The sequence below is a fragment of the Achroia grisella genome, unplaced genomic scaffold (assembly GCF_030625045.1).
Source record: "Achroia grisella isolate CSIRO2021 unplaced genomic scaffold, CSIRO_AGI_Agris_v1 utg109, whole genome shotgun sequence".
Taxonomy (NCBI): domain Eukaryota; kingdom Metazoa; phylum Arthropoda; class Insecta; order Lepidoptera; family Pyralidae; genus Achroia; species Achroia grisella.
Genome location: NW_026712573.1, coordinates 6094262 through 6112664, shown reverse-complemented (window position 1 = coordinate 6112664; position 18403 = coordinate 6094262). Strand labels below are relative to the sequence as shown.

Below are 18403 nucleotides of genomic sequence, written 5' to 3'. Positions count from 1 at the left end.
ACTAATCTAACGAAAGACAGCTGCAGGCTTCGTCTGAGACAACGTTCTATGCTTGGAAGATTAAATATATCTGTCAAGCTGAATTGCACACATTAATCTGATAAAACAATTTTTATAAATGAAGTCTATATACTACAGTACGCTCTCTTCTGTCGTTAAAATGTTTGAGTTTTAAATAGGCGTGTCGAAACTAATACGGCACTACACCCTGCCGATATAATTACAATAATCGTTTTGACAATCGGCGAAGATTCATCATTTGTGTATGTTATTAACTTATAATAACATACACAAATGACGCACCGCTTGTAACTTTTACATTAATTTCATTCTTAAATAAGAGAATATTAGGAGTGGTTAAAGGTGGTTTTTGATAAGTAATTATCATTACATATGATTATATATTATATTAGTTATATGATAATAATATTACTGGTCTCCATAGTTGTGTATTGAGAAATTTAGTACTATTTTTTTTATGTTAATTTTGTGATAACGATAAACAAAACCACTAATGTATGTTCCACTATTTTTGAGCGTGGTTGCGGTATGCCCATTTCCGTATAGAAATGTGTGAATACTGCGACCCGAGGACGATTTGTCTGTTATATGTAGATATATTTAAGTATATACAGAAAATTTATACTTTATTTGATATGCATAAAATAACAGAAAATAAAATTAAACATTGCTACATTGCTAATTACACTCGATTAATAAGAATTTTTTGATAATGGCACAAAAAAGGTAAAATCACGCTTGGTCACCAAGGGCTTTATCCTCGCTTTTCATCTACTTTTGTGAGTCATTGTGTCTATGGTCCTAAAAGTAAATATATTTAAAAGAACTGTGAATAAGTTTTCGTATGAAAAGCTTCTTGGTTTTACTACATATCGCTAAAAAAACATTAAAATCATTATTCAAATTCCACACGAATGATGAACAACACCTAGTTCAGCTGCAACTGTAATTGCTTATAAAATTTATGCAATACCGCTTTAATTGTTTAAAAAATTATGCTGCAAATTCTGAGTACTAATCCGTCGTTTTACTAATAAATAATGTGCCTCATATCGTGTCTGTTGCTAACTGCCAAGGTTTCTCGTAACTTGGCTGCGGCCTTCATGTTAACCAATTCAGCATCCGACTGGAACAATGTTCCACGCCCGTTGTCATTTTTAAATAATTGTAAAAAAAGAAGTTTTTCACTTATAACTTTTTATTTTAAGATACAGATATTTTGAATAGAATAGTATTAAAATTAAATAGAAATATTATCAAATGCTCATCAATCAAACGCTATTGAAATTTAAAAAATACATGACTGTGAAATAAATTGTCGTAGTCAAAGCGACGTTAAATATCATTTTAATATTAATATTTTCTTAATCTTAACATTTCATAAAATTTGGCTTCGTAATTACGGTTGGAGTAATTAGAATTCAAATTTACACAGATATATCTTAAAAGCAGTAATTTACCATAATGGTTTCCAGGGGGAACGGCGCGGCGCGGCGTGAAGGTGAACCAAATAGGATACTGGTACATTGTTAGCATTGGGAACATTAGTCCACATTACTAACAATCACCTTCCCCAACAAGGGTCTGTTAGTTATGGAGAAATGTGAGCACAGTTCAACTGCCATGTAGTCTCTCCAGAAGCCATTGGGTTAAATTAATAGGTATCATATATAAAAAAAAAGATACGACTAGATTGTGCAAAACTTTCCTGCACATAAATTTTATATTTATTAGTCCATAAAAGTATTAGCTCTTGAAATGAATAACTGAATTACCTATTTGATTATATTAGTTCTCCCGTTCCCTGTTGCTCGGGATATCTCTAAATTTCTACTGAAACAGACCGTACGATGGGCCAATGAATTATTCAGCTCGGCCGCGGCTCTTCGGCATCATTACCAGAATATTGTGCGAGGACGCGAGAATTTTAGTTAAATATTATTTACTTAATTATTTGTTAAACTAAAATCAGCTCTTCAGTGACATAAAATGTATATAACAGCGTTAGAAGTAGTATTATAAAATATTTAAATAAACTTACCATAACATTATTGCAATTGGGTAGTATTTGTTGTATATGAGAGTAGTAATTTACTTCTATTTGTATAGATGTTTTAATGTCGGATCAAAACACAGGGAACATTCGTATATTTCACGTACATGTATATTTGTTTTAAGTAATTGAAATAACAATCAAGCTGATGAGCTATATATACCTGTATGGCACTGCGTACATCAATCGTTATCGCGTAACTCCACTGATACCATTCATGCAATGTTATCCAGATCCAGAGAACTAAGATGTTATTTTACTTACCCTGTAATTGTACTGCCTTATATCGAAATCTATTTACAAGATGTGTTTCGGTTAAAGGGTGAGAGTGAGCTGCAAGGCGGCTGAAATAGATGAGAACCTTTTACCGATAATGATGAAAAAGTTGGCTGCATATAGGTTACTTTTCAAATTTATCGGCCGAGCATGGCCTCCGCTTTGGAAATATTAGATCTAGTTATTTTTAAACTTTCGTGTTTAATATATTTTATTTAAATTATTAACCGGGTCTTAACACACGTCGAAATGTCGAGAGAGGTAAATACCTTTATTTGCCATAAAATTATTCGTGTTAAGGTTAATAATTAAAATTATCAGATCTATGTTCATTATCGTATACAACTGTCATCACAATTGTTTTTATTCTACAATTTTTCTTCATAATTCTAATTTAGGCTACAATAAAAATTATTGTTCGTGAAGTATCATTTCCCTTAAAATTCGGTCGCTGAATATCTATTATTTCTAACAAATTGATGGCCATAGAATATAATTTGGACACAATTTTAGAAAAAAATATGAATTTGTAAATATCTGTATAATTAATAGAATAATAATATTGAATAAATAGAAAATGCCGCATGGTGTTAAGTCCGCCAAATGTACTGTTCTATATATTGTATTGTGTACATTAAAGTTAAACAAATAAATAAATTACTCACTTTGTACGTTTTTGTTCCAAAATTAATAGCATATTAGTCCAAATCGACTTTCAATCAAATGAGTAGGTATAATGTAAAAGCGATCGTTTTGATTGGAGCGTGAATGACACAAGTGGGAAGTCTATAAAGAAATGTGTAGGCATATCTTTAGAACTATTTATGCTTGTGACGTGTGCTATGTTTCTTAATTTGTGCAGTTCATTAGCCGACATTTTTATCTTCACTCCTCTCTCAGTCATTATTGTCCGATTAATCTTTTTATTAGTCTAAAAAGACAACAGTTTCTTCATAGATCTAAATTGTTTTATTAATAAAATTATAATAATACACTATTACTTACAAAGTTTACTTTACGTCAGTGATTTAACTTTAGCTATTTTCTGAAAACCCCATTTTTATATTCCAGACACGATCGGTTGTGTATTAGTACAGAATGTTAAAGGATAAATAGTAAGTAGGTATTTAGGTATGTTTTTTTCCGCTGAATCCCTCGATGCGCATAAAGCGCGTGGTTGAAAGAAATTTACCTATTTGTAAAGTATACGAGGAAAATTTCATTACAACTGTGGCGTAGTACAGTTTCACAGTCTTACCAATGTAGCAGCAACTTTGTGCTAGTAACATTATTTTTAACAATAACGTGATATGGTTATTTTGACGATCTAGCATCAAAACAATTTATAAATAAAATAAATTTGATAGTTTTAATCAGTCGGTAAATAAAAATTTGTCGTACTATAATAAAAAGCGCGCCATTACAGGAAAAATTAATACACCTCTGGAACTTTACAATATGATTGTTCTCAGTTTGTAAATCTATATACATATTATAAAACAAGTCCTCTGCTACATCTATTCGTTATAATTTTAAAAAATTACTAAACGAACTTATATATGATTTTCAACTGTCAAGAGAGAGATTCCTAAGGAAGATTTAAAGAAATATTTGGTTTAATAAATTGAAATACCCATTCGTCTGACCAGTTTATGTAATTATTTATTAATGATGAATTGATTGTCATTGCAGAATAACAAACACGTTGAAACTCTGGACGACGGTCAACTACGCGCCCTTCTAGATGAAGCTATCCAATACAAATGCCCCAAAGACCGCGAGGGTAAAAGTAGTCTCTTCCAAGTAAGTCTTTTAATACTTATATATTATATTATATTCATCAGTATTTGAGGTTTATTGTTTTATTAATCTGTGACAAATAGAATACAACGCCTTGCCATACAGATTTTACAGGTTTAATAAGTTCTATGTATTTCTATTTCGAACGACCTCGGTGGTCTAGCGGTCTAGCACACCGCTTTACGTCCGATGGTCGCGAGAGCGATTCCTCGCACGGTACAAACATTTGTATTCATGAGTATGATTGTTTGTATCGATAGATTCTTTTTTTAATGGAGAGTTTAGTAGGTTACTGCAATCGTAATATTATAAACATAAAAGTATTTTTTCAATATTCATAACATAATTTGACATATTGTGTTATTTGATATCGCGTCGTAAACCCTGAACAGATTTTTTTTATCCATTGGGTTTACTTTCATGTTGTTTTTGTTTCGTGGACTATAATACTGTATATATAAGATATACTGTAATACATTTTGGGGCATTTTTTATGGATTATAATGATATTCTGCACCCTGCTGCTTTAATGATATACGGCTGGCGGGACACCCGTGAATGTTGAATAGATGAACATCTCAAGTCAGGTCAGTTGTCTAATTTTGGTGAATTTATCTGATGGTGTTCATAGGGTCGACTTAAAAGATTAGAATGTCTAGTTCGTATTGCAATGCAAACGATCGTTTCCCTCTCTATTCATATCTGTTATAGGTAACCATGTGACTACCCATCTGAATAGATAGTCACAGGGTTTGCCAACCGTCGATATCCTGGTGAAAACAATACATGACATTCTTACATTTAGGTGGGTGGTATGTGTGAATACAATGAGGCACCGACAAGCCTACCATCATCTCTCTTTCACGTTTGATGTCTATATCGGGGTAACAAACCATTCGGGTAGACTTTTTGCTGAAGCAAAGTCCTATATAATTACTTATGAAATTACAGGAGCTTCTCGAAGAAGTGGAGCAAGACGAAGCGTGCGAAGCGGCCCGCAGTTTCGGCCCCCGGGGAGTGGTGCGCGATGCTCGCGGGCGGCTTGCGTTATCGCATGCCAACTCGATGCAGGACCTAGTGGCAGCCCTGGCGGGCGAGTCTCCCCAGCGGCCGATACGACACCAACCGCCGCAGCGCGCGCATGCGTCTGTTTCAGAGCGTGCCACGCATGGCGGCAGTCTACCATCTGGAGTTGACACCTGTATGTGTGGTTTAAATTTATCTTAGCTTTTAAACACCTCGATGCTACGAAATGATCAACCTTGATGCTTATCATTCTTATCACCCCTGAAATTTACTAGGAAAATTTATTCTTTATGCCGTATAGTCCTAAAATGCAATCAGCGGCTTTATTTTCAAGTTATTTTTTTTGCTGTCACTATTCAGATTTTTTAAAATAGTACATACACCTTTGCCGTCATAACTGTAAATCAGACTATTGCTCCAAGAGTGATTTTCCATACTAAACTATGATCCATTTTTGTATTTATGTGACACATAGGCATGCATGCATACCCATGTTCAATTGTTTTAGTCTAAACATTTAGTAATGTATAATGCTTGTAATTGACCCTATGTGTGTGTACTAAGACAAAATAAAATTCTTATCTATCCATAAAAAAAAATTAACCGTAATCATATTATAAACGCGAAAGTTTGTCAGTTTGTAACAATTTCACGCAAAAACTACTGAACGGATTTTGATGAAATACATGTACAGTAATATAGCTTATGCATCAGAATAACACATAGGATATATTTTTTTTGCACAGCTATAGTAAACTAGCTGTGAAATATTTAAAGAGGTAATACGTTTCTAATAACGGAAAAGGAATACTAAACACTTAAAATTTCGGTTTTCGACAAATTCAGTAGCAATTTATCACAATTGTTTACAGGAGGAACCGCCTAGAGGTCGACCCAACATGGTACATTGCTAGCAATGGGGGTTACTAATAATCCACTACTTTGTAATATTTGTACATACAATATATATGAAATATTTCAAATTAAATAAATATATAGTCATCAGTCAGTATATAGTCACATCCAATCAGGGTTATATGTATATATAACCCTGATTGGATGTGGTAAGTTAACGTCAGGTTTGTGTGTCGGTGGCAGCGTTCCACGCGGCGGAGGAGCCGGTGTCGGGCGGCGGGTACCTGGCGACGGTCCGCTGCGTCAACCCGCCGCCGCTCGCTGAACGCCGCGTGTCCGCCAGCGACGCCAATTGTCCAGCTGAACTCGAACTGCTCAACAAGTGAGTCCGTGTTGACTGTTTATTGATATGCTATATTTGGACTTCATGTGGATGCAATTATTGTTATGTCTATATTCAATCAATATAATATAGCAAGTGTTACTCGGTGATGATGTAGCTTTCTATAAGTGAAAGAATTGTGAGAATCGGTTAAGTATTTTTTGAGTTTGAGACAATTCAAATAATATTTTTGGAATAATGCTTCCGCCTAAGCTATTGGTATACTCTGTTGCGACACTGTTGGAATATAACAGGACGACTGATGATATTAAATATGACTGTTGGAATGAACACATGATTTTACTAATGTTTTTTAGTAAAAGAATTAGGCAATATGTAGCTTTTTAATAAAAGACATCTATAAACTTAACCTACAATTGTTCTTTAAGGGTGATTATTTAGTTAATCTGGACCGCTAGACCGATTTGTATGTCTGTTAGGGAATAAGCTCAGGCATTAAGCCCGCCATATATACTATTTTGAGTTGCGCTCTGCTTTTCCAGGATGAACAACGTTTGTCGAATCGGATAGTATACGTATAAATGCATCTCAAACTGAAACGTTTTCATAAAAATTTATACATATCGTGATGCGCGTAGAACGTTATTTCGAATGTGAACATGACACAACAAATCTACAAATATACGTGTAACAAATTTTGCAATAAATATGTTTCGCAATGCTAACTGCATTGCGAAACATATTTATTGCAAAATTGGGGCTTAGTTCGTATTTGACCAACCGCTTATTTTTTTTGACCTTATATTAAAATTTTACTACTAATGTGTTCTAACATAAAACTCAAAGAATAATGAAATGAGAGAATATATCGAACAGTAACGGTAATGGTTATTGCTAAAATAAAATTATGTCGAGTATTCGGATTTTCCCCACTCGTTAACCGTACCAATAATTTCATGCAGACTTCATTACATCTTCGGTTAATTATACTAGTCATAATTTGTCATTTTGACTGTTTGAATGCAAATTTTTATTCAATAAGACTTAAACGCTAACTTATCTAAAGGGCCTTTGTACATAATAAAAGCTATGTCATTTTGTATGTGCTCCCAAGAATACAGAGTCTTTGTATGTATAGTCACTATATTTGCAGTGTACAATTGAGCTAGTATATAGATCATATTGTAATTTTAGATTAATTCATTGGAGAATACTGCTGTAATTTGAATAATCTTACCCAATGCTCTAACAATGAATAATCTACATTTTATATGTATTCAAACAATACACGCATTGTAACTGTGAGTGATTTAGGCCTGTTATTTAATATATGTCCAATTTATAAATCCAGGCACCGAATTTGTGTTCAAAACAAAAATTCTCAACCGTTTCCGTGCAGTCCGCTGGATAGTTCAGTTGTAAAATCGTCCATCATTATACTATCGTATCGCAATCGCTGTGTGGTGAAACGACGTGGTCGCGTATAAGTTGAGCAGTTGTAAGAAGAGTGGAATTGTCCACAGGAGGAGTAAGACGACGTTCCCGATGTACACGGCGCGCGCGACGCTCGAGATCGGCAGCGGCAGCGTGTGTTCGGGCCGCGCGGTCACCACCACCACGGCGTCCAACCAGGTGCGTACGGCCCCCGCGCCCCCGCCGCCCCCGCCGCCCCCGCAGGCCCCGCAGCCCCCGCCGCCCCCGCGCTCCCATAACACACGCTTCCACGGCCCTCACGGACCAAAAACTCCAGAAAGAGGAGATCCTAACCAAATAAAGCTGCTAACTGCCTTGCGCTCAAATACTTGTGATGACGAAAGCTGTGAAGGTGGTGGTTACGACGGTCATAATAGTGATCGTGACGTAGCTATAAGTAAATCGCGCGGCCCTAAGAAAACTTTTCCTGAAGCTAAGAATTTGAATTTGAAATCTGTAGACCTAAAACATGCAAATGTTCCATCCAAGAATAAGTCATATGATAATAAATTATTTTCTGAATTGTTTGAACAAAGGGTTGACAGTTGGTACAAAGGATTAACTAAGGCCTTTGAAGAACCAAGTTTTTCAAATATATCTAAAAGTCATAGACGAGAAGCACAACAAATGTGTTCTAATAGAATGTACAGATATTCTGATATTTACCCGAATATTAGGGGCCCTAATATTTCTCTGAGTCCAGAAAAATATCTTTCAAGTGAATGTAATTCATTTAACAATACATTAACTTTAAAACCAAACAATCGCAATCAAAAACAGCTAAAAGGAAATAAAGATGCTTCTGTTTTACAACATTCTAATAATTCCAATAAGAAGTATATTCAGAGGATACAAAATATACAAAACGTACTGAAAACCATTGATCAAGATAAAGTCGATAAAATCAATGACTCTATAAAATACAGACAACATGTAGGCAAATTAGAACATCATTCTTTAACATCATTTAACCCAAAAAATGTTAGAAAAATGACAGTAGCTAAACCAACAAATTATGATGATATGTCATATTTGTACAAACCAGTGGAAATTGCGCAATTAAATCGTGATATTAAGTATATCACTAAAGAAACTGGAAATACAAAAATCGAGAAATCTAAAGAAATTAACTCAAATGTAAACCTTTTCCAAAAGCTCCCAAGTTATTCTGAAGTCTGCATGCATACAAATGCAAATTATGAAGATGTACCTGAAAATGATAATAATAATAATGTAGAATTAATTGATTTGTCAAATGTAAGAAAGGTTGACAACATGATAAATGGAGATTTGACAGATATTCCTCACAAGCCGTATATTTTATCTGAAAATATGAATACGAAAAAAATGGATCAAAACCTTACTTTAAGTTGCAATGATAACATAGAATTATTAGATATGACAAAATCTCAGAGAAATGAGGAGTCTAGTTCAAATTCGTTTTCCAAATATTTAGCTGAGCAACAAAAATTATTTGAAGTTTTAGAGAACGCTAATGTAGATACTCTCAAAGATGAAATTGATTATCAGGAAGATTCAGAATGTGTAAATACACTATGTAGCGACGTCACGGTACAAAAAAGTGATAAATCTAAAGATATGCTAACTAAAAGAAACACTAACTCTTACGTCTTTTTAACATTTCCTAAACGCTTACTCACAGAGAAACACGGCGATTCGTCTGTGCAGATACATGAGATTGATAACAATAGTGATAAGTCTAATATTCCCGATGCCAATAGTACTATAGGATATCATAAAGCAAAGAAAGAAAAGGTGGTTCTTCATGATAGCAATAGTAAGAAGAACAAAGATTTTTATAAGACTGCAAATAAATTTCTGCTGTTTGACGACCTTTTAAAAAGAAATAAAGAAAAACCGGTATTGAGCCAGCCCGGGCACCACTCTAAGGCCGTTAAAGAGGTAATATTTCATTGTAGTAAAAATGAACACAGTACTAAAAATTTAATACTTATTTCTTATTATAAATGTGACAATGCTTAATTGTTTATCATGTTTACTTTTACAGGTTGATTCCGCAATACCGTTTAGTTGCATCACAACACCGGAGGTTGTGGCCAGTTGCAACACCACATCTTCTACTTCTCAATCTGCAGTTGCTACCGATCCAAAGGTTGACATTCTATTATATTTTCTTTGTTTTATATATTTTGCTACTATTCCTAAACTAATTGTATTTGTAAAATACTATCACACCATTTGTATACTTTTTGATTATTATTGTTATATTAATATATATAAAAAATGCTCAATCCATAAATGGTGTTGTCATCTTCGAAACATTAGGTAACTATGATAATTATATTTAAAATTGACAATTGTTGTCTGTTGCATGTCAGAAATAACTAAATATGTGAAACAAATAATAATGATTTAAAGTACGACATGCTGACAATATGCTACCACTTTATGTAATTAAACTTTATTACATTTTTAATATTCATAGATATATTTTTTTATACTACGATGGTAGCAATAAAGCATACAGCCCACACAATGGTAAATAGTTACCGTAGCCTATAGACACCTGAAACACCAAGGATGTCTCTAGGCTATGCCGATCTTTAAGAAATCATAATATACCCTTGAAAACCTCGGCAGGAAATCATTAAATTCGATGTGCAATAGACAACATTCTAACAGATATAGAATTACCCGTTATTTCACCAAGATCATCAACATACTAGTCGTAAGTTTTTAATGGATAATAATGCAAATGGTGCATCCACCTGCGCTAACAGCTTACGCAGGCGGGCAGTGGTGTATGATAAGATGAGGTCAGGTCACTTAGTTTCCAGGGGGAACTGCATGGTCAACTTGATAAGGTACATTGCTAGCAACTAGTTATAAGGAATCCATGTTGTATACATAAGAAAGCATTGCATGTATATATATTCATGGACACAGGAGACAAAAATGATAGATATATTTGGGATAGCATAGTAGATAGTGTAGTTCGGGGATTGAGAGTTTTAGTCATAGGGGCTCAAAAGTAGTTGCATCCTAACAATATATTAAAAAAAGATGGTGGGTACAGCCGCTGCAGCTGAGCTCGTGCTACCGCGCGGTGGGCGCGCCCCCCACCCCGGCCCCCGCACCCGCCCCCGCCCCCGCATCCGCATCCGATTCCGCATCCGCACCCGCCGCCGCCTCCGCCTCCACTACCACAGTCGCCCGCCGGGACCAGGTATGTCACGCTCCACTCTCCTTTACGTTATCTCTGTATTCACCACACTTGTAAGTTACTTTTGTCAATAAACATATGTGCAATTTTAATAGAATAGCATTGATTATCTTAAACTATCTTAAATTTTATTTCTAATGTCACCTCATATTTAGTAACTGTTGAGTGTTGTCATGATGAACTGCACTTGTCCACTACTACTGTACATTAATTACTAAACACTAATTCGGTATATTTTATCTTCTTCAATTTCGTTTCAAATATAAATACGTTGTTGAAGTATATTTCATTTCAATGTTTTATGATATAAAATATGAATATTCTCGATCAAATAATGGTTTCAAATATTCGAAAAGTTTATAAAGGGTGTGACGTTTTCTTATTTGTTTATTATGTAATAGTACACATATTTCTTTTTTAATAAAATATTAACTTTATAAACAAAATGTTTATAAAGTTTTGAATAAATAAAGAAATATATTTTTTATATTCATGTTATAACGAAAAGATTCGTATCATTAGCTGATACGAATCACCAAGTGAAAAATAACATAAATATTTTTTTTTTCGCAACAGTCTCGCAGTGTTATCGGCTACAACGGTCTCGCGGGATCGCGGCAACATGGATTCATAGTCGCTTCCGCACCAGAAGAACACAAGGTTTGTTGCGTAATGCTCTCGTTATTGTTTATGCATTGCATCCTTGGGTTATCATTCATGTATCCATCCATATTGTACATACACACATCACATCTGCTTGAAATGCGACGCACATCAATGAAGTGATGATTGCCTAATTTTTTTAAGTCTTCTAATGCGTGTTGTTTTTCCTTCCTATTCAGGTGCCTATATTCACTGTGCACTACCGTTTACAGAAATCTCTAGACGAAAACGGCAACGCAGTACAAGGAATCAGTTCTCCCAGTCTACACAAGAAACCTAGGAGAAAAAAGTCTTCCAAGAATGAGACAGTTATCAACTTGCAAAAAATCGACGGCTACCAAGGCAACAAGGACCTGAACGAGTTGCTGCGCTTCATAGAGTCGAACGCGGACAACGGGCGCGGTTCGAAGCTCAGCCGAACGAAGCACAAGGATGACTCCGACGACAAGGGCGGCAAGAAGCGCTCTAACGAAAGGCGCAAAGAGAAGGAGAGTAAGATGAAGCGCGCCACCTCAATGGAGGAGCTCTCGCGGACCAAACTGGAGGACTTGACCGTCGAGGCGGAGTCTCCGCTCCGCTCCGACAAGAAGGAGCGGAGGTCCGACGTCGCGCCCGCCAAAGCCGAGCGGCGCTCCTGGGGCGACGACTCGCGCGACTCGTTCTACTACCGGCCCGCGGAGCCCGAGCCCGCGCCCGAGGTGACGGCCGCCGCCGCCGAGCTCACGGAGTTCCAGACCGTCACCAAGCGGCGCAAGCCGCGCCGCCGCACCGACGAGCACGAGCGCGACGACGCGCTCGCGCCGCGCCGCCCGCGCCCGCCCTCGCCCGCGCCGCGTGCGCGCCGCGAGTCAGCGCCGCCCTCCGACCGCAGCAACGACTCCAACGACGACATGGACTCGGTGCACTCGCTGCCGGCCGCGCCGCCGCCCGCGCCCGCGCCCGCGCCGCCGCACGCCTCCTACGCGGACATCGCGCGCACGCGCCACAACATCCCCGACCTCATCGAGTCCTGCAACTTCTACGCGGAGGGCGGGGACGCCGCCGCCGAGCGCCGCCGCGCCGAGCCGCCGGCCGCGCCCGGCGACGCCGACGGCTACCCGGCGCTCGAGCCGCGGCCGGCCGCCGCGCCGGGCGGGCCGCCGCGCGCGCGCACCGCCAAGCCGCCGCCGCCGGCCGCGCCGCGCCGCGACCGCAAGGAGCGCGCCGCCGAGCCGGTGGCGGAGTGCCCCGCGCCGGACGTGGTGGCCGACCGGCGGCCGCCCGTCATCCTGCTGGACTCGGCGGCGCGGCCGCGCGACATGGACGGAGTCACTTTCGGGTTCGACATCAACGAGCAGCTGCTGGGCACGGCGGCGCGGCGGCCGCGCTGCGACTTGGTCCGCGACGCGCCGGACGGCGAGCCGCCGGGCGCGGGCGCCGGGTCCGGCGCCGGTCCGGCGGGCGGGCCGTCGCGCGCGGTGCCGGTGCGCGCCGGCTGCGCCGCGCTGCGGTACGTGCCGCCCGAGCCGCCGCCCGACGTGCACCACCTGCACCAGATCATCGATTACGTTGGCTCGGGTGAGTAACGTTCATTTTTTAATTTAGATTATATTTACATCGCAAAACCTTTAGACTATGGCTACATTTTATTCTATTGACCACGTCCAGTACGTTACTAAGGTTTACGTCACGAATCGCATCTGAATACCGGTCCGAGATCGCATAACCGTATCCTTTCAGAAACTATGAAGCATTCAGAGGCGGCATTTATTGGAAACCACTGTAACTCTTATTTTAATAATAATATTTCTATTCTATATATATATATATTGTAATGTAACATACATTACAATGCACATTTTAAATCTTCTTTAAAATATTTATATTGACTATATGGTCAAACTGCTTTCAGCATTTTTAGTCGGTAATTCCGTTAGATGTCAAAGCCAAGTATCAATAACGTAAATAAGGCCGCAATAAAAATTAATATGATTTATTTAATAACATCTCAAATTACACATGTTTTTAGTTCATGACGTTTTTTAATTGGTATTATCGATCAAAGTATTAGTGATAAATATCGTCTTAATATATGTGGCTAATGCAAAATTCACTTTATTACCAGCCTGGGAGGATGTGATCCGGTGCGGCGGTGGGAAGGTGCGATATTTTAGCGAGTAGAGCCACTGGCGCTCGTTTCCGCCGGACGGTGTGGTCCCGAATGCCGTTCTCGAGTGAAGTGATACCGCGAGACAACTTATACTGTGTATATATAATAGACTACTGATGTATATCTAAGAATACGTTGCGGTCCACGCGCTCGCTCGCTGCGTGTGTGCACATTATTTATGCCGCTTCGTTGTATTTTAGTAAAATGTAATATAAAGAATCTTCCATAGTGCCGCGGCGGTCAGTGTAAACGCACGTATGTGATTGGACAATTTAGTGTAACGCGGGGTGAAGGTCACGCTTCCGCAAGCCGGTACCAGTTCAAACTTTTCGTTTCTGCTGTGATTAAAAATAATATTGTTACGTATGTGAAGTGAACGAGAGCTACTCTAAGCATTTATTCATTAAAATTGCACATGAAGAAAAAAAAAAAAAAAAATAAAGCTGTTATGCAATAATTCTCATCTGAGTTTATTAAGTATGTTTTATGGCCTGGTTTGGGGAGGACGGCTGGGAACTTGTCGGGTGAGAGTCTTGTTAATTGTTCTGGTCGCAATTACCAAACATGCTGCTTGAATGTAAACCAAGGAGTAAATAGGTATATAAATGTTTGTGTTGAACTGAATAAGTTGTGTGGGTTGTAGTGAACTTTTGTGATGTTGTGATCACTTGAGCAGTGGGCTTGTCCATGACAAAGGGTAGAGTTCCGAGCGATTCCTCATATTGGGTCTACACAGAGATATTTTGGTTTGCGTTAACGGAGGTGTGTAATTAGTTTGTTTATGTTGATGTTGATTGTGCTTGAATTTTGTTATGTAATCACAAATATTTAGTAGATTTTCTCTAACTAGACACTCATTACTATTTTGTTATGTATTTTTAAGTTTTACCATTTTGAATTGTAAATATATAATAAATAAAGATCTTTTAAGGTGTAACTGGCCATATATGATGTGGTGTGGTGTCATCCTACTTGGTCACCTTCTCATTAGGTTATTTATTTCATTGAAGTGTCAGTTAGTTTACTTATATCCTATTAATACTAAGTTCAACGTTTAAAAATAATAAGATGGAATATTATTAATATTGTCTAATTTGTTAATATTTGAGACACGAAAGAGATTTTAATTCGGTCTACTGATTACATGTAGTATTACTTGATCCATTTGGTATACTGTTGGTCATTTGTTACTATAGCAGCTTTATAGGTAATTATTTTTATTTTATTATCTCAGTTCTATTACAAATGAGAATTTGGCCAAATTGGATGGTATATTTGATGCTAACGTGAGAAGTGTTTAATAATACTAATAAATTTAAGTGTTGAGTGTAACAAGCAAACCTGTATGCAAGATAAACGCTGACGCGCATTGCTAACAAATCAAGAACGTAATATCGTGCCTCGAAGTTTTGTTACAAGTCAGCGTGAAGTCTATAGTCCACAAAGGTTTGACTTAACTGCATACTGTCATTAGTATTGTACATAATAATATATCAGTCATCGCTCGTTCAACACAAATGTAATTTTCCGCATGAGTGGCATTTACGTGAGGAATTATTGTCTAGATTTGTGATGTTTGCTGCAAATGAAAATATCTAAACGGAGTTCGCTTTCATGTATTGGTGTACTTGTACATATACTATTATATAGAGAGTGACATTATCTACCAATCTCTTGCGAAGATGTAGCCACACATTAATAAGTTAATCTGACTGAACACTGGTTTAGTAGTCACATATATATTAAAATAGATACTATACATATAATCCGAGTAATACAAGTGTTAAAAAATATATTTTCATTTAATCTCCTTTATTGAAATATGATGATACATGATGTTTGAATACAGTACCTATTTTTATATTTTAAGTTGTGAACAAAGTGTTTGTAGGTTCTTGTACAAATATAAAACTGAAGTAATTAATAGTGCAGTGAATAGAATCTCTACCAAAAATGTTATTTATCCAAGTTTGACTATTTAATTTGTTTTGAAATTGTTTAATTATTTTTAATCTTATCCAGTATGAGATGATGTTTAATCCTTTAGTGTAAAAGCAAGCAGTTTATTTAATATAGTTGGTCACTTTTTAATGAACACCATTAGGTCCATTACCAAATGCAATTGTAGTTTTAGCGAGAAAGGAACTAAAATGTGAAGACACAGCGTTCTCCGTCTAGTTATTTCAGCAATGTAAACTTTACCAATATGTTGCCCATGTATACAATCATAAAATGCTATCGTCTCAATGTTGAATGTGTTATCAATACTGATTGACGGAAAACTAGTCTAAAAGAGTGTGGAGAGCATATTTATTGTTAAAGAAAATCCTATGAATATATTCGGATGAAATGATCAGAAGTGATGGAAATTATTGTATTTTATTTTATTTTTTTGTTGATACATGTAGAATTTAATAAATGTGCTTATATAAATGAAGGTAGTCTTAAACAATATTCTCAGTCTGATTTTATTGTTGCGAACATATTGCAACCAACTCATGTATTCTGTTCTCGATTCTATGTCATTGTTGAAAGAAGTTAATGTGTAAATAGTTCGAATAATATTGTCCATAGCGGTCGGGCCGATTTGTCGATTTGATATACGTCCATATACGTCACACCCAATTTCAATCACTTTATAGCTATACTAAGCAATGTTACTATCGAATCGCGAGATTGACTCGTTAATTTGTTAGGGTAATATCTGTATTGAAACCACTATCCCAATCGCCTTTTACGCTACCAATTTATCATAATCCGACAGAGGGTCCCGCCCGGTTCATGTGGTTCGTAGACGTTACAGTCCTACATAAAAGCATACTATAACTCTATTTTTTAGCTGATATAAAACCATATATTTATGTAATCAAAAGAGTTGTCATGCGCACATATTTCTACATCATTGTACTATTTCAATTATATATTCGTGGTGATTAAATTCTCCCACTTTCCAAGCGCCCTCACAACTCTTGTATTTAATTTTTAATATATCAAGTTTCATGATGATATCAAGTGTGGGTACACTTATAGACCACACTATATTGTAAATATAATGTATATTAATTTCATTTTAATTTGAAATGATACATGTATTCAATATTACATAATATGTCGTATAGACTATGCTGAAAGGACGCTCATATCAATGGTATAGAAATATTATTTATTATTTCTTTCCCTTGTAAAATATGTAAATAGATATGCAGAAATCTTATTGGTTTTTCTCGTTCTTAGTTATATACTAGGCGTTTGAGTAGAAAGAGATCTCTGGATTTGTACGACAATATTTAAAGAAGCCATTTACCTTTTGGTTTCGTCCGTGAAGAAACAGGCGACATATGCTTGCCACAACTACGATAGTATGGGTTAACGGCTTTGTACGTTATGATTTATTTAAAATTCTAATGATATACGTAACATTTTAGCTTTGTTTTTCTCTTTGATTATTTAATCTTTTCTCACGAAGAACTTTCCTTTCTAATTTTCCTGTTGTGTTCCATGTTTTAATACACTTCTATGTCATATTTTGCCAAATAATTATAATAAATACGCAGAAGATTGTTCTTAGTCTTCAATAAATTAATCACAATTTTTTATGATAATCGAGTGATCGAGATATTTGTCATAATTATATTCCTATATATTTTATCATAATAATTAATACAAAAATAAACTAAAAAAAATCTAACATTTATAATCCACTCACCCATAGTCACTAAGCTAAGTGTGGTACTGAAAATGTGTACCGTCTAATTACAAGATTGTACTTAGATTTTTTATTAAAAATTAATTATCATTAATGTTTGTCAGGGATTGACGGAAGGTGCAGGCATCACGAATCCCACACCCTCTCCACAAAACATATAGTCGGATGTTCAATTTACCCATACTGTCGTATCGAATCAATGAACCGATTGCTCGAGCCGTTCCTTCAGGCAAAAACAATCGTCAATCGTAGTATCAATTACACGCCGATTATTGTTTAAACAGCGAATTGGGAAACGCTCTTATAATTATTTTATTATTTGTTAATTATATTTTAAACAGAATGCTTTGAGATCTATAAAACAGATCCAATTAGGTACTCCAGATATCTTGAAAGTATGGATGAGCAATTGATTTCTTGCGATGCAAATATTTTATTTAGGTATACCAGAGTGATGCTTTTTAGTAAAGCTATTTGGCGAAGTGAATTTTTGTAATTGTATAAATAAAAATAATGCTGAAAATATATTTCTATAATTGTCTCATTGTCTGAATAAATCCAAATTGAGGAAATATGAAATCTATGCTTGAGTTTCACAAGTGAAGCCACTATATATATAATTATAATTTCACAAATGTTTTTAATTTATTTATCCAGGAAATGAGACAATTAATTATATCATAATATATATAATATGAAAAAACTATTTATCTGCTTTATCATCTAACTATTTGTTAGTTATATTTTTACTTTGTTCTAACTTGAATGTGTTTATTTATTGTGTTCAATTTATTATTACGCCGATTAATTGTCACAAATTTCACAAAAACATG

General features: G+C 36.4%; 1 protein-coding gene across 1 annotated transcript in view; it reads left to right on the top strand.

The window, feature by feature from the left end:
• LOC131845787 (uncharacterized) overlaps positions 1-14401 on the top strand; it is a 30816-nt gene extending 16415 nt beyond the window's left edge. Inside the window, exons 2-10 of the mRNA XM_059194881.1 lie at positions 4043-4153; positions 5102-5351; positions 6275-6413; positions 7898-8006; positions 9877-9981; positions 10906-11055; positions 11629-11712; positions 11895-13272; positions 13820-14401. Coding sequence (XP_059050864.1) covers positions 4043-4153; positions 5102-5351; positions 6275-6413; positions 7898-8006; positions 9877-9981; positions 10906-11055; positions 11629-11712; positions 11895-13272; positions 13820-13875 — 2382 coding nt within the window. The 3' untranslated portion in view covers positions 13876-14401. The remainder of the gene's footprint in view (positions 1-4042; positions 4154-5101; positions 5352-6274; positions 6414-7897; positions 8007-9876; positions 9982-10905; positions 11056-11628; positions 11713-11894; positions 13273-13819) is intronic.
• The last annotated feature ends 4002 nt before the right edge of the window (positions 14402-18403 follow it).